The sequence below is a fragment of the Phalaenopsis equestris genome, unplaced genomic scaffold (genome assembly GCF_001263595.1).
Source record: "Phalaenopsis equestris unplaced genomic scaffold, ASM126359v1 Scaffold198732, whole genome shotgun sequence".
Lineage (NCBI taxonomy): Eukaryota > Viridiplantae > Streptophyta > Magnoliopsida > Asparagales > Orchidaceae > Phalaenopsis > Phalaenopsis equestris.
In genome coordinates, this window is record NW_018218641.1 from 36,779 (window position 1) to 54,717 (window position 17,939).

General features: G+C 36.0%; 1 protein-coding gene across 1 annotated transcript in view; it reads left to right on the plus strand.

The window, feature by feature from the left end:
- Positions 1 to 660: 660 nt before the first annotated feature.
- LOC110035642 (mediator of RNA polymerase II transcription subunit 23) overlaps positions 661 to 17,939 on the plus strand; it is a 171,109-nt gene continuing 153,830 nt past the window's right edge. The window contains exons 1-4 of the mRNA XM_020739908.1: positions 661 to 890; positions 984 to 1,027; positions 2,083 to 2,182; positions 2,254 to 3,234. Coding sequence (XP_020595567.1) covers positions 804 to 890; positions 984 to 1,027; positions 2,083 to 2,182; positions 2,254 to 3,234 — 1,212 coding nt within the window. The 5' untranslated portion in view covers positions 661 to 803. The remainder of the gene's footprint in view (positions 891 to 983; positions 1,028 to 2,082; positions 2,183 to 2,253; positions 3,235 to 17,939) is intronic.

Genomic DNA, 17,939 nt, shown 5'->3' on the forward strand with positions numbered 1-17,939 from the left:
AATAGGGGAACTTGTCGGCCAATACATTGGTTTCGCAGACCAAACGGATGTCATAACTTTCTTTAGTTTATTTGATCGAGCCTCCCTCTCAATTCTTGCGTTCCTCCTTCGGGCTAGATACCTGATTTGAGATAAAGTGCTCTTCCATTTAAACTATGAAAATTATGGGGTCAGTTTGACTTCATCTTTTTCAAAACTAAATTTTTTAAAACGTCCTTCCGAAGCGGGCAACGGGATTTCAAATTCCGATGACCGACAGCTTCTTACGGGCAAACCCCACACCAAAAATAGTGCCGACAGGGCTATAATGCCGCCCCACGTGTTATACAGCCGCCTTATAACACTCCTCTAGCCCGCGGTATAATATGCATGACATATTCCTCACGTGTTATATCGGAGGCTAGAGAATGTATAATTGTGTTATTTGTGTTATTAATGTATTATTATGTATTATTATGTATTATTATGTGTTATTAGTGTGTTATTGAGTGGGAGAATATTCTTATACCTTTAATAACACATCAATAATACATAAATAACGTAAAAAATATTCAAAATAATACGAGAAAATAAATTTTTGCGATAAGCATCGACCAAATCGGTTCCCACATTGTCATTATTTTTTAATTTTTTATGACCAGCAATAATTTTTCCGTTCCCGGTCCACAGCACCCGGTGTCAAACGATCAAACCCCACGAATCACTGCTCCACGCTGTTCAGTGAATTGGGGGCGACCGGCGAGAGAATCCCTTGGAAGTCTCAAGACTGGATCTCTCGAGAAGGGAGGGGAACGACGGCAATAATGGACCAGAACCAGAGGACTTCCAGGCCTGTTCAGCTCCACCCAGGCAGGATTACCATCGTCGATCTCTTCAACATTTATCTTGGGGTATTACCTTATCTCCTCGCCTCTGTCTTCCTCCCTTAACTCCCAATCTTAGTTCTTTCGATTTAATTTCTTTGCTTTGTTCTTTTATGGTAGAGGAATTCACGGCAGAAATCTGAAGATATGCCCCAAGAATCCGCGTAAGTTTGCTCCTTTCGGCAGTCAGTTGCTTTGGTTCGTAGGAAGTTTAATTTTATTTTATTTTTTGCTTGCAATGATTAATGCTTTTTGAAGGGATAGTTTATAATGTTTTTGAACCATTTTCACCCTTCGAATACTTTTTTTTCTTAACCTAGTTTATGTTGCACTGGCACCCCAATTGGAATCGGGAAGCATAATCAGATAATAAGTTTTCCAGTTATTTTACCACTGTTTAGAATCTTTAAAAAGAGTGATTGGCTATCTTCGCACCTAGAATGTACTATGTGTATAATCAGATAAATTAACTATCCTTTTGTTCTTAGTAAAGCATTTGCTTTTCTTTTTTTGATTTGAGTTAACTCTGGTATCACCTAGAATGTACTTTTACCGAATAAGTGATAAATGTTGCCTAGAGAAAGCAAATTTTTTTGGTTACCAGAAAAAGAGTACCTTTAATTTGTTTTATTTAAAATTTAATGCTTTTGATTTATTAAATGAGTTAAGAATTCAGTTTGAATTTATTTTTAAAATTACAAAATTTTATACTAATTTGATTGACCATTGAATGTTTTATTCCTCCATTTAAAGCATATGCTCAGAAGGAGACGTTTGGCTATATGCTTGATGTTAATTTTTACTGAGGACTTTGTATTGCATTTGTCAACATTCTTTTTATTCTTAGGATGTTGTATTCATTGTTTTGGGGGTTGTGTTGCTTATTGCAATTATAAACACTTCTACAATTGGATGTGGTGTGAGAATTTTGAGATGGTTTTATATGTTCTAAAATATTTAAATCGTTATGATGTCTTTTGGTGGAGTATTAACTGTTTATTAATTGTAATATAGATTGTAGATGATTAAACTTCAAGCAAGATCAAATATATGCAAATGTATGTTATGGGTGGTAAAAACATCATTTTGGGTGTATTTAGATTAAGAGTTGAATTTTGTAAAGAACGTTGCTGTTTTTCTTTATTTATAATTTTATATCTTTCCTATAGAACAATTATTACTGTAAATTTACTAATCAATGAATGATCAATACCATCAGAAACAAGATGCTGAAGAGAGTAACTGCTCCTAACAGAGAGCTTCCTCCTCGAAACGAACAATTTCTATTAGATTTTGAGCAGTTGCAAGGGCAGTTCCAAGTAATCATCCTCTTCTAGTGTTGTTCTTTTTCACTTCAATATGTATTGTGGTTCATACTTGAATCTTTCAGGATCCAGAGCAACTGCGTACTGTGACAGAATCAGTTCTAATAGCATTTGTGGTCCAGTGCTGCGCCCATGTGCCACAATCCGAATTTCTTCTATTTGCATTAAGAAGCTTGTCCAGTGTAGGTTATATCAAGTGGGATTCGTTCATTCCATCGCTCCTTTCCACTATTTCCTCTGCAGAGGGATCTTCTGGGCCTGGAAGTCCAACAATGGCAGGAAGCTTTTCTAATGTTGTAGGTTCGATGACGACTTCTCTTATTTCTTCAAATCCTAATGCTTCAAGCTCCCTTGTATCTACTCCAGCTTCTCCCCTTCCATCAATGCATGGCATTGGATCCCCTACCCAGTCTACGACCGATCAGCCTTCCGGGCCAAGTCTCTCACCAGTTAAGCCTTCTGAGCTTGCCGGCCTTAGTCAACTTTCTACTGCAAAGGTGAATCAGCCAGTTAGAGCTGTTGCTATAGGCTATCTACGTCAATTAGCAAGTAAAATTATTCTCACAGCTCTGGAATCCAATCTAAAGCCTATAACTAATGCAGAGATTTTCTCTCACATGACTAATTGGCTAGTTAACTGGGGTCAAAGATATCCAGGCGTTGATGAGTCTGATACTATAAAGGGTTGGAAGCATGAAAGGCCTTCCCTTGAATGGATGCACATTTGCTTGAATGTGATATGGAAATTGGTTGATGAAGATAGATGCCTCATTCCCTTTTACGAGTTGATCCGAAGTGGATTGCAATTTGTGGAGAACATTCCTGATGATGAGTCTTTGTTTGGGATCATTTTGGAGATACATAGAAGGAGAGATATGGTGGCCTCACACATGCAAATGTTGGATCAACACCTTCATTGTCCTTCTTTTGGAACTCATCGTTTTTTGTCTCAAACCTACCCGAATGTACCGGGTGAACCCATAACAAATCTTCGTTATTCGCCGATTACCTATCCAAGTGTCTTGGGAGAACCATTACATGGAGAGGTAAATATAATATTTGCTTTGCTTTGCTAGGTTTTGTTATATATGCATATCTTGAAATCTTGGATATATTTTCGCTTAAGTTGAATTGTAGTATGAACTAAGGCTATTTTTTATTTGTTTAATGTATTTCCTTTTTCCCCCTCTTTCCTTCCTGACGTGGGGGTTGTCCTAGTTGAACCAGTGGCTGAACCAACTGGGGAAGTGAATCGGTTCAACAAGGGGTGCATGGGGGCCAGCGGCCCAGGTGACTAGGGTAGGGTTACCGCCCAAGAGGAGGGTCTCTCCCCTTCTATTTATCTACTACTATATGTATATGTCATTTTCCTTATACTAGGATTCAATTTTTTTTGCTTTAGAAATTTCTGTTGTCGGCGTCTTTCTCCTTCTAGGATTGTATTCGAGGACAAGTGGTGCTCCAGTTGTATCCTACTCCAAGGTGGGGATTAACTTTGGTTATCTTCTTCCCCTCCCTCTTCCTACTTGCTGCCCGAACCCCAATCAGTCTGCTACTTGCTGTGCAACCCCATCCAACCTACCGCTTACTGCCGCCTTTCTTGCACACCCTTCCTTTGCCGCTGCCTACCTCTCTTGCACCCTTCTGCTCCCAACTTCCAACCTCCTACCCCATTTTTGTTGCCGCCTACTTATCCTGCACCCTCCTACTCGCAACTTCCACCTTCCAGTCCCTTTCATGACCTATGAATCCCTGATCCCATTATCTCAGCCGCAACCTATCACTTTTCATCCTCTCCCTAGGGTGTTATTTGTGTTGTGTTGCTATTTTCTTATTTTAAGAGTCTTTGCTTGTTACCCGTCCTAAATTTTCAATAATAATATTTTCATTCAACTGCAATTTGGGTTAATTCTGGCATCACTTCCTTTCTTTTTTGTATTTTACAAGTGCTTTCTAGATTCTTCATCCTGTTTTTAAATGGTTTTAGTTTCAAAATGTTTTTCTATTTTCTTAGTTAGTATCACATATTGAAATTATAACGAACATATGTGGCTTGTTTTAATTTAAATTTATTGGGGAGTGCCATTCTTTTGGCAAGAGTTATTGATGGGTTTTTATGGTCTATTCAACTCTCAGAATAGTAGAGCTAATGAATGAAAATGCTAGTTTTCCAATGGAAAATTATTTCCAAAGATAGACTTTTATGCATGGAGCTTCATCTTAGTAAGGTGCAACAATATAATATCCTAGAGTATTCTTCTAACCATCTATTGATTTCCTTTAAATGAATTAAAATTTTACCTGTAATCATGTATTAATTTGTTAGTTACTTCTCATAAGTTTTGAGCAATTAACTAATTTTAGTTTCATTTACAGTTTATGTTATTGTCATCTATTTCTGTGAAATTAATAGATGCCAAATTTCTTCTTTATCTTAATTTCGAGATTTTGTGTGGGCATTGTTATTACAAACATTATCTTTTGAAAAATAAAGGGATATGCAAATCACAACTTAGTAATTTACTATAATTTTTTCCACCTCGAGGCACTTGGGGCAAATACAACCCCAAAAGTATGATTCTTGAATTCTATTGCCATTTCTTATTAACATGAATGAAAAATACTAGAAGGATCTCGGGTCTAATTGGGAGGAGCTAGAGGAATGGTAAGAGGATAAAATTTTTGCCTATTGGTGTTATTTGGAGAGGGATAGTCATTGTTTGGTGGCTGTCCCGACTATAAAACAATAAGGAAAATGATGAAATAGTGTGGAACGAATGTTGAGGAGGGGTGTCAGCTAAAACTGGGGTAGATTTGGCTGGATTGTGAATCAAAACTGATAAAAGCAGCTTTCCTGGTAGGAACAACAGTCGTCTGCGAGTTGGATGACAAAGGAGACCTATAAGCATCTGAGAGAGATCACCATCTCGATTCTATTAGTTTACAGACACCGTCTGAAAGAAATCTAAGGATGCAACACTTTAATAGAGTTGACCGGGAGAAAATATCTTGAAAATATATAAAATAGGGCAAAATTCCTCCTAAATAGCAAATAATAATATATTTATGGTTCCTGCTAGAATGGAACCTTAATTATAAAAAAAATAAATAGGAAATAGACTAGAAAAAGGTAAGAATTCCATCAGAAATCGCTAATAGACCCATAATTGTTCATTCGGTTTTCTTGTATCATAGAATGCCTGTTCCGCAATTTCGCAGGACCCACACAATTCAGGAGTGTGGGATCTGCAATCCTGTAACTCGTGGACACTCCCACATCATTCTCTTCGATTAGGAGAGGTTTCTTACCGTTAACTAGAAGTTTCTGGAATCAAACTACCACTAACATAAACAAATCATCGTCTTGCTGTGGCTAAGGAAATCTCACTGCAAAAAATTATGCTCACGTCCATTTTAGGTAACTCCAAAACACATACGTCCTTATAAAGTATGCCTTGATAGGATAAATAATCATTATTCTTTGCCACAATCCGAGCTCGAAATACACATAGACGTGTGTTCTCATGATCCAAGTCTGGAGCAATTAAATCTATGACATGCTTCTCCCACACCTCAAACTTGACTGAGTATATATGATAAACAAGTTTGTTTCCAGAACGAAATTTATGGTAGGCTGGGCAACTCTCAATGACAACTCCTCAGAAGAAGTCTATTATTCTTCTCTGGAAGGATTTGGATCAACTGTAGCATGTTCTTTCCCACAAAGTTGTTAAAGCGGTTTCAACGCTGTGGTTCATCCCTCTTGTCTGATTAGCTGTCGGTGGGTGCACTGCTGAACTGAATTTAATACTTAATGACTTCATATAATATTTTAAAAATAGCTCAAAAAATTTTCATCATTGATATGTTGGACCTCCCTCAGTAGGGGCAACTATGAGATAGACTAATGTGTCTGATAATTCTCTTATTTTGGCTTGCCATGTCTTTGATGTCGGCTCTTGAACTCATGACTCTTTTGGACAACCAATGCTAATCCCACTGATGTTTCACTTAACATTTGCAAAAAAAATAGTTCGTGGCACCATATCCTCAATCTGAATGCTCATTGTCTCAGACTCACTACCTTATAGAACAACGAATGTTAATGTAGCTGGAGTTTCTCATGTGCTCAACTTGAATCAGTAACGTCTCTTTTTTGTCGATTGAAAGTTGAGACCCTTCTTCGAAGTCTACATCCTCTTCCGTGTCACTATCCATTTCTTCAAATGCTCCCTGCTTAGTGAAAGCAATCACTCTCCTATTTGGGCAATCTGACGTCACGTGGCAAAATCCATGACACTTGAAGCATTTAGTAGTGGAGATGAATTTGGGAGTATTGGTGGTCTCCACATTTTCTCCACTCTGTATGTGCTCCCCCTCTGATTATGTCAGCTTGGGTGTATCACTGGGTATACTCTTAATGCCCGATCCAATTGTTGAACTCTGTTTGAAGAGTGGTCTGGACCTGATACTGCTGAGTTGTCTCTCCATCTTTAGGGCTAGAGTTTAGATGTCTTGTAATGTCCAATAAGGCTGCAATAACACATTGCCAATGGAAGATCTCATTATTGAGCTATGGTGTCCTTAGGCTTTACTAGCCCACACTTCAACATAAGCTGCTCAAACACAGTTTTGTATTATTTTATTGAGAGATCTTTTTGCTGTAGCTGGTGAAATCTCAAGAACATATCCTACCTGTAATGTGTTGGTAAGACTTGCGCTGTGTTTCTCTTTATTTCTTGGAAGATACAGAATTTAAACCCTTCTCTCTCACTGTCGAAGTTGTTTCAGGTTTTCCCACTATAAAGATACATTTTTCTTTATCTTGAGTTGTGTTTAGGGCGGTGGCGTGATGTAGTACTGCATTTTTTTATGTTTGACAAAACTGCGTTTTGCTTATTTTTTCAAAAAGTTGTAGTTGAAAGTTGTGTTTTGCCATCAGATCTGGCTAAATGCAATGACTGCTACAAAACTACGGTCTAACTTTTTTTTTTTTTTAAATTTGTAATAGCCACGATAGTTTTTTGAACAACAACTTATTCTGCAGTGGCTTTACAATTGTTTCTTCAAACTTTTGAAACTGCTTTAAATAGACCCATTATGGTGGCTAGCTTCACCATTCCGTCCGATGGAATTTATGTATATTCAAAGACTCGTTCCACTACTTGGAAATACTCGATGAAATCTTCCAGATTATTGTGACTATCTAAATCCCATAAATTTGCATTCACTCCAAGGTCCAGGCTTTTCCTCTGATTCCATGCCAAATTTTTAGGATAATGATTTCATCAATGAAAAATATTTGGTAGAAGGGATTCACTTCATCTTTTTAATCTAGCTAGTCACCGTTATGGCTACAGTTGACCTCTCCGGACTTTCTCCTTTCGAAGGTGGCAAAAGTCTTTATTATAATTGGAGGTTTTCCTACTGTATATTTTTCATAGAAAGTTTTGAACCTCTTTGCAGATTTCTCATAAGCAGTTTTGTGTTATTTTATCTCAATCAAGTTTCTGGCTAATGTAAGATTGCAATTCAAGGTTGGTGGAGGTTTAGGGTTTCGAGGAAAGTGTAAAGGTGGATTTTTGGTGGAGGTAGCTGGCAGGGAAGTTAATTTTTTTAACTTTAGGGTTAGGGTTAGGAATTGCGATAGGAATGACCTGGGAATGGTGAAAAATTTATTTTATTTTATTTTGGAAATTTGGATTTGGATAAGATAACCAAAATCCGAAAAATTCTAGGGTTTATCGTGCTAAAATAATAAATGATACTGATTTAAGGTTCCTAGAAGGTGTTCGGGAAGCATGTTTGACAAGGAGGTAGAGGACTAGTAAGGGGATGAAATTTTGAGCAATCGACAATATTTGGAGAGGGATGGTTGATGTTTGGTGGCTATCCCGATTGAAAACAAAAAGGAAAACCATGTAATAGTGTGACACGGATGTCAAGAAGAGGTGTTAGTTGAAATTGTGACATGGATAATGGCGGAATGCAAACCAAAACTGATAAAATCAGCTTTTATGCTGCGAACAATAGTTGGCCATGAGTTGGATGACAAAGTAGGCCGTGGATCGTTCGCTAGAGATCACGACCTCAATACTATTAGGTTACAAACACATTCTCTGGAAGAAATCTACGGATACAACACTTCAATAGTGATAACTAGGAGAAAACATATGCAAAATACATAAAACCAAGCCAAAAATCTCCCTAAACAACAAAATAACATATTTATAGTTTTTGTTAGAGAGGAACCCTAATTAAAAGAAAATAAATTGGAAATAAACTAGAGAATGTAAGAATTCCATTAGACCGCCAATGGGCCCAAAATTGCTCATCCAGTCTTCTTGTATCGTGGAACGACTATTTCGTGGCATCGCCAGACCTGCGTGATTCGGGAGCGCTGGATCTACGACCCCGTAACCAGCGGACGCTCCCGTGTCATATCTATTCAAAACATGAATAACATATTTATTAAAATATAAAAATTAACTAAATGTCTTTGTAATCAAACCTTGTAACAATTACATGTTGCATGCATACTCTTAGGGCCACATAAGTATTGTAAACAACATAATTGCTTCACCAAATTAGTTATCGATCATTCAATAGGATGCTGGCAAATCTATTGTTCTCACCTCCTGCAATGAGACGTATACCCTCCATACAACTAATGAGAACTAACATCATTACAGAAATTAAGGTTAAACAACTTACACTCTGTATGCAATACATGTAAACATATTGTGCGTAGTTGCATAGAGAAAACATGCCACCTTCAATACATGAAGGATCTTGTGCGAAGGTTTCAGATAAATGCAGGTTTGATCATAAGTAAGCAAAAATGTAGGAAATTGCCCACCAGTGCGCTTGATTTGGTAGGGATTTATTTCTCGTCATTATGGAGAAGAACCACATTGTAGGAGTGTTTTTCTCTCGTAAATGACACTTTACCTCTCCCAAGTGGTTTAGATCACCTGGCTTTTTTCCTCACGAATGGTAAATGGAACTCCTTGCTGCAACCCTCTTCCCTTTTGTTTTTGCTTCTTCCGCTTTCAGAAAACACGAGCAACTAGTGTTGTAGTAGGTTGAATCTCCTTCATTTGGTTTGTCCTCTCCCCTATTGTACCTAATAACTCATTCTCATGTTATCACAAACTATAAACTATAAAGACAATTTTATTAATGGGCACAATTCGTCATCATGTACATTTGCGGTAGAGGGAATGATAGACACTTCACAGGCAAAATATCGGCTCTAGAAGTGACAGATTTCAAATACGTGGCCTTGAAAACTGATAACCAAATGGTTATGTCATGGTTAATAAAATCCTGATCACAGAGGTTGGAGAAAATTTTCTACTCGATTGGACAGTCAGAGAGATATGAGAGCCTGAAACCTACTCTAGCATTGAAAACCGCTCAAAGTTATTTGAGATTAAGACTAGACTACATGATCTACAAAAATTTTTAAATAGTCTCACAAACTTTTGGCTGCAATTGGACATATATGAGGTTTATGTTTGGAAATGCCCCGACGACTCTGCCTTATATAAGAGGATTATTGAACAAAAAATGACCATTAAATTCCTTCTTAGCCTTAATAAAAATCTATGATGAAGTCAAGGGAAGAATCATGAGAATTAAATCTATCTCTCTATCATTTAGGAGGATTTTGCAGAAGTCCGACGGGACATAGCATAAAGAAGTCGATGTTAATTGAAAATCATACCACACAATCTATTGAAAGATTAACTTTGTACACTCATAAATTCTCTAATAATAATAAGCCTAAGAATTGAGGACTGTGGTGTCCTATCGTAAGAAACTTGATCATGTGAAGAAAACATTGTTGGAAATTACTTGAAAAATTTGTTGATTGGAAGCCATATAATAGAATATATGATAGGGAGAACCGTATAAATGCTGCTGTCACATCCAACAATACAAAATTTAGCTCGTTCACCAGGAATCAAATTGAGGCATTGCAGTAAATATTTAGTGATGTTTCCAGCTTGAGACAAATATCACAATCATTTGCCGAGCAACCTACTAGCATGTTAACATACAAAAGTTGTCTTACGCTTTTATTGTCCAAAGCAATAAACCAAAACCTTAGATAGTTAACTTCAGAGCTTTAGATCATATGAAAAGAAACATCAACAACATTAAAGTTTACATGTTATTTATCATTCACGCTGCAATTCAAATAGCTGGTGGTTCATTCTCAATACTAGCAAGAACTGGATCAGTTGAATTGACAAATGATTTTAATCTCCACTCTGTTCTTTGTGCTCCAAAGTTAGATTGTAATATACTCTCATTCAACAAACTTACTCGTAACTTAAAATGTTTGATTAAATTTTATTCTAATTTTTGTTTTTTTAGATAGTAATTTCAGGGAAGGTGATTGACAGTGCTGAGATATATGATGATTTAAATTTGCTCAAAAAAGTGATTTAATGGGTAGACAAGTTCATTAGTCAAGTTATATTTCTAAGTCTGGTTCAACTTTTATCAATTTAAGTTCAGTTGAAAGTTAATGGTCCGATTGGCGCGACGTTTTCTGCGCGGTGCGGCGGGAGGCCGCAGAATAGGATCGTTTGGCGCGACGTTCCACTCGCGGCGATCGTGAATTTGAGGGAAAAGCCGGCCGCGGGTGAGATCCGGCGTCCCGCAGTATCGCTCCAACTTTTTACTCCCCTACCCTTCCTCCATTCGATCCCGCCTTCGCCTGCCCTGCCGAGTGCGAGCTTCCTCTACCGATCGGAAACGCGTGCCAGCATCCGAAGAGTCGGTAAATCAACATCTTTCTTCTTCTTCGAGTCTGCTCTCTCTTTCGAGTAAGAATGGGAAAATTAGGGTATCTAGCAATGAAAACCGATCAAATCAGCAGCGATTTCATTAATTCAGATCTACGTGAGCTCGGTATGGCTGCCAAGAACCTCGCCAATCACGCCTTCATGCTCAGAAGCGGCCTCCATTATTCTTCCAGTAAGCGGCCTCCATTATTTACCCAAAAGCGAATCTCCATTATTCTCCCAGTAAGCCTTAAATTGAAGTCTGTGGCTGTATCTTTAGGTTTCCATTATTCTCCCAATATCCCGATTTCCACAAGATATCGAAGGTTGTGGCTTTGAATGAAATAAAAATGAAAGTAAAATTATCGATGTATCAAATTCTTTTTGGTTTTGCTTTTCTCTAGTAAGTAATCTGGCATGTGGAAACAGAGATTGAAGTGTTATGTCTGTAAGAGCATCCTTTGCATTTCTTTTGATTAACATCAATTGTGTTTTTGAGTTTACAATATGTATGCATTTTCATTTTCTTTTAGATTGATTGTTCTTGCTGCTTTACTAAAATTTAAGCAAGTAAAGAGAAAAGAAGTTTTTATTTGATGCCGTTGCAGGAATTGAAAACATAATTGAGCAAGTATTGGGCATTTACATACTTAACACAAAATTCTTATATTTTTACATGTCTCACACCTAAATTTTCATATATAAACACACACCACTCAATTTATTAATATCACAAAAAAAGTAGCACTATTACTATTTTTTAAAAGTCAAATACACCTTTTCATTTATAAATTTTAAAAACCAAAGTGTTATATATGTAAATGCCTTATGTATCCTAGTTTTGGTTCCCTGTTATTTTCTGCTTCTGTGTTTGCTGCTAGTTGTTCTGTCAGCCCTGGTCTGGTTGCTATGTCATTTATTTCAACGAGTTGAATGAAATGCTTTCTCAAATATTGTTGCCATGGAAGAATCTTCCTTCGTAATTTGCCATTCCAGTTGAATGCTGGCGTTATTTTATGATGCAACAGTTTTCTTCTTGCACACAACATAGCACAACATAACTAGACAAAGCAGGTTTCTTCATTGCATTTTTTAACACGTACATATTTCCTTGTTATGAATGCAGGTAGAGTGTCTTGGATTTCAGTGATAATGTAAACTTTTTTATTAATGCTAATTTACATCCTTTTCTATCATCAAAATGCAGCTCATAAATAATTGGAGTTTCTTTGCCCTCATGCACTTGCATTCCTCATCTCCCACTCTGCCCATAATATTTAACCCTTTTATGAGTATAGTCTGCATATTTTTGGAACGGAATACTTTTTACCATTTTCTCAAATAAAGTTATGCTAGGCAGCTTATTTGCAGTAACACATGTTTTGGAATTTTTGAAAGGTATACAAATGCATTGGGTTGATTCAGTATTATTGCATCCATCATAGCTTTTATGCAGAATTATGCTAATCAGTTTGGGCTTTGAGCCAATTCAAGTTTGCTCTCATTAGTTGTTTCAACTATGTTTAGATTGTTTAACAATTCACATTAACTTTATGAATCTCATGTGTAGGGTTTTGTTTTGGTAATACCTTAATTCTGCATTATTTTTAGCAATCTTGCTATTCCATGGGCTTGCTTTGTGCTAAAAACACACAAAATTTATATACCAGACATGCACGCACTCCATGTTTTTTGTGATAAATGACATTCTTTATGAAAATAGAGACTATTTTCTCTTATGCAGAGCAACATAACATTATTTGATAAAGCTTATGTTTTCTAAACACCTTGTTTTTGATGTTTCTTTATAGCGAGGAAAATGTATTCTTTCTCTGCAAGAAACTTGGTGATGGTGATCGTGAATGGAGAACATCACTGGGGGAAAGTCTAGCACAGAAGCTACACCGTCTGAATGTTAAAATTAATATAATCATTTTATTAATTGTTATTTTAATAATTTTAGTTTTTTTTTACAGTCTTAATATTCACTGTGAAGTGATGTATGTATTTATAATTTTGTACTGTTTTTAAGTGAACTGTTGTCTTAAAAGTATTAAATTTATGATTATCACAGTTCTGTTAAGCACAACTTTACAAAACAGGGGCAGAAACAGCTACCTCACAGCTGTTTTCACACAACTGCTCCAAACAGACAGCCAACTTCCCTGCAGCAGCTTCCTGAGGCAGCGCAGCTGCAGCTGAAAAGCTAAGAAGCTGCAGTTGCGCCAAACAGAGCCTAAGTCATTGTCACCATAATCATTCAAATTTCGCGTAAAGGGAAAAGGTGTTTTCACATTTGTTTATTAATAAAAAATCCAATCTCTATCAATGTGAAACTTGTTAAGTTGTAAAATACACTAAACATGTATTTTCTAAATTGCAATACAAGCGTTCAAGTAATTTTTCTGTAATTCATAGTGATATCTGTGGATCCCCACAAGTAAATAATATAAACGGGGCATGAGGATTTGTATCATCTATAGATAATCATATAAGAACAACATGAATATTCTTTATGAAAAAAAAATCAAACAACCATCATATTTCAATCATTTTATTAGATGATCTTCACTCAATATCAAAATAAAATTCAAGTTTTTCAGACATATAATGCTAAGTAATATTTTATTTCCGTTCTTTATCATTATCTTTTCAAGCAAGATATTGGTTAGATAAATTTCTATGTAGATACTTCTCAATAAAATGCGGTCGCTGAGAAGAAGAATAAACATTTCATTGAGGTGGCCTATGTCATTTTATTCCTTAATCATGTGCCTAAATAGTTTTGGGGGAAGCCATATTCACATCCACATATCTCATTAATAGGATTTTTAATAATGTTTTGATGGAATCTTATCCACATATTCGCTTTTTTTTACTTATCATTGAAGATTTTTAATCATTCCATATTTGTTGAAATCCCCCAACAAAACTGTACCGAACTTGATCTCAAGTCTTTCAAATGCATCTTCTCGGTTACTCCAATAAAAAATAATACAAATGCTACTCTCCAATCACTAGAAGAATATGTAACTCCATAGGTGTATCATTCTTTGAGAATCAATCTTGCTATCCCCAAATTTGAAATTCTGGAGAACTCCAGATAATATCAAATTTGAGATATTCTTCAAGATATTTAAGTTATTTTTCCTTCAACTAAATCAAATCCTATCACTCCACCAACCCCACTTGAAAAGCCAAACTCTATCATTGAAATAATCCTAATTTTCTCCACTTTGCCTCAACTTGGCACCAATTATCATGAATTTCTTATTTATGCCAGAAGGACCACTGAGCATGTAGATGGCACTATATAGATCCGAGATTGTCAAGAGCCAGAACCAAATCATCCTGTATCTGATAACGATAATGGTATGGATTCTTCATTTCATGACTCTCTTTACCATTGGTTGATGACTTTAATGAACCAATTGCACCCATGAAAGATGTTCAAGGCTGCGCTGGTCTTCCAATTGAAAAATATGCTGCTTATGGGAAAATTGCTACATCTTAAATAATAGCACAAACATTTGTAGCTATCTCATGAAAAAATTTCAGTAGGTTGCAAATGGATATTCATGGTTAAATATAAATAAGTTGAAAGCATAGAGAGATTCAAAGCCGGACTGGTAGCCAAGTTCTTCATGCAGCTACATGAGCTTGAATAACAGAAAGTTTTTGCGCCTGTGGCCAAGGTTAATATAATTTGGGTTCTACTCTCACCTAATACCAATTTGATGTAAAAATGCCTTCTTGAGTGGGTACCTTGATGAAGAAATCTACATAACTATTAGGGCTGTCAAAACGACTCGTTGTTCGCGAACAGCTCGTATTCGGCTCATTAAGCAGCTTGTGTTCGGCTCATTCGTTAAGCTTAATGAGCCGAACACGAACAAATTTTTAAGCTTGTGTTCGGCTCAAATCGGCTCGAAATGAAATAAATAAATTAATTAATAAATAAAAATAAAAATATACTCAATATTCCGCGGTATTATTTGTGTTATCGGTGTTATTCCGCAGTCCGCGGTATTATTGACGCGATTTCACGATATTTTATATTCTTCAGAGCCTATTTTGAGCCTAACACGAGCAAGAATATGTTATTCGAGCCAAACACGAACACGTTGTTCACGAACCATTTCAAACACGAGCCATTTTGAACACGAGCCGAGGCTTAACTCGCTCAAACTCAACTCATTTACAACTCTAATGACTATATATCCAAGCTTGGAGATAGAACAATAGGTTGATTTCAAGTTGAAGAAGTTCTTATATGACTTGAAACATTCTCATCGAACTTGGTTTGAAAAGTTTGCTAAAATCGTGATTACAAATGGATATTGTCAGTGTTAATTTGATCATACACTGTTTGTTAAGTCCAATCCTAGAGGCAAAAATTCTCATAGTACATGTAGTAATGATCTAGAGGGAATTGTCAGTCTAGAACAGATGCTTGTTATAGAATTTGAGATTAAGCACATCATGACCCTCCGATTTGTTCTAAGAATGGAGGTGGCTTGGTCTAAAGAGAGAATTGTCATATCTCAAAAGAAAATGCATCTTAGACTTGCTACGTGAAATTGACATACTTGGATGCAAACCTGTTGACACACCTATTGATTCCTATAAAAAATTGACATATGTGAAGAAAGTAGTCTAGTTGATGAAAATTATATCAATGACCTATGGGTAACCTAATCTATCTATCACACACATGACCTGATATTACATGTTCAGTCAATGTAGTAAGCCAACACATAAAAAGTCCAAGTGAGGATTATTTGGAAGCATGAAATAAAATTTTGAGATAATTGATGATGAATCCTTGACATGGTTTTCTTTTCAGAAGATTTGAAAACTATGAGATTAGATAGACATAAATGCTAGCTTGGTAGGAGAGATAATTGATAAAAAATCAACTATTGGGCATTGTTTATACTTTGGGGGCAATCTCGTCACTTGGAGAAGGAAAAAATAAGCTGTTGTCTCCCAGAGTAGTGTAGACTTTGAATATTGTTTGTACTTCTGGGGCAAAAAATAAGCTGTCTTCTCTCAGAGTAGTGTAGAATCTAAATATCGTACTCTTGTACTAGGAATATGCGATGGAATATGGATTCAAAGGCTATTAAAAAAATCTTAAGTTGAGATAAAAGATGCAATTAAGATGCTCAGTGATAGTCAAACAACTGTTATTATAACAAAAAATTCTGGGCTAGTTGGCATGTCATGTTCCTCTTTTGCTAGTTGTTAAACTATACAAATTTAGAGAGCCATTAATCCTGGCTTATATGGACTTGGATAACTGATATTGTTATTTTATTTTAGCATAAATACCTTTTTGAGTATCCATGATCAATTTATTTTTCTATAACCTGTTGAAGAGCAAGCAAATCTTCCTAGTAGTTTTGTTCTAATCAAAGAAATTAAGATGGTTCTTTTTCTATAACAAATAAATTCATATATAAAAGGTGAAATATATTTTATGTAGTTAACCACTTGTTTGGGCTTTGCCATCTATATATATATATATACCTAAAATACTAAAAAAGTAAAAAATAAAAAAAGCATCACATCATTTCTACAGTGCCCACTCCTACATTCCCCACGATTGCATTCAGACTAATTCTTCTCTTGAACTCCACTTTCTTTAGCCACAAACTGCCATAATCCATGCAATTTCTTACCGTTTCTCGTTCATGACCTTGCTCTGGCTCTTGCTCATTTTCAGGTAACCCAAAAACTCGGTCCTTTCATCTTCTCAAATCTTCTTAAAATCTTGCATGAACTTGCTTTTGGCTCTCTCTACTGCCCTTTGCAGGCATACCTTGCATGCTCCTTTTACTTCTGCTTGACCTCGGTTAGCCTCATCTCCCTCTTTTGATGCTCCCTGCCATCATGTCCGATCTTATACTCCCACATCTCTGACTGTGACAACTTCAAAATTACACTTTCTTTCTCGCTTAGTACATTTGTCAATTGCCTGTCGTTATTTTTGCGACTCATTTTAGTTTCGTCATGGACGTGTGGTGCACAAAAAAAAAAAAAAAAAAAATGCAGAGTTGGTGATTTGATCAAAGTGTTGGAAGCAAGTAAAATGGTCTGGGTTCATAGCACACATTTATCATGTATTTACACATCTCACTCCTAACCTTTCATATTGACATACATAGCACCTTGGCTTTAAATCTATTCATGACAATGTGTACTACATTTTAAAAAGTGGTAATCCTGTTATTTTTGATGTGATATTAATGATTTGAGTGCTATGTGTGTAAATGTAAAAGTTTAGGTGTGAGATATGCAAATATATAAAAATTGTATGGTATGTAAATGTTGCCGTCATGTCCAATCTTATACTCCCGCATCCCTGACTGCGGCAACTTCAAAATTACACATTCTTGCTCGCTTAGTACATTTGTCAATTGCCTGTCGTTATTTCTGCAACACACTTTACTTTCGTCATAGATGGGTGGTGCACAAAAAAGTAAAAATAAAAATAACAATAAATAAAAAAAATGTAGAGTTGGTGATTTGATCAAAGTGTTGGAAGCAAGTAAAATGGTCTGGGTTCAAAGCACACATTTATCATGTATTTACACATCTCACTCCTAACCTTTCATATTGACATACATAGCACCTTGGCTTTAAATCTATTCATGACAATGTGTACTACATTTTAAAAAGTGGTAATCCTGTTATTTTTGATGTGATATTAATGATTTGAGTGCTATGTGTGTAAATGTAAAAGTTTAGGTGTGAGATATGCAAATATATAAGAATTGTATGGTATGTAAATGCCGCCGTCATGTTCGATCTTATACTCCCACATCCTTGACTGCGGCAACTTCAAAATTACACAGTCTTTCTCGCATAGAACATTTGTCAATTGCCTGTCTTATACCGACTTTTTAAAATTGATTTAAAGCCAATACAATTTAAATCATTTGACTTAA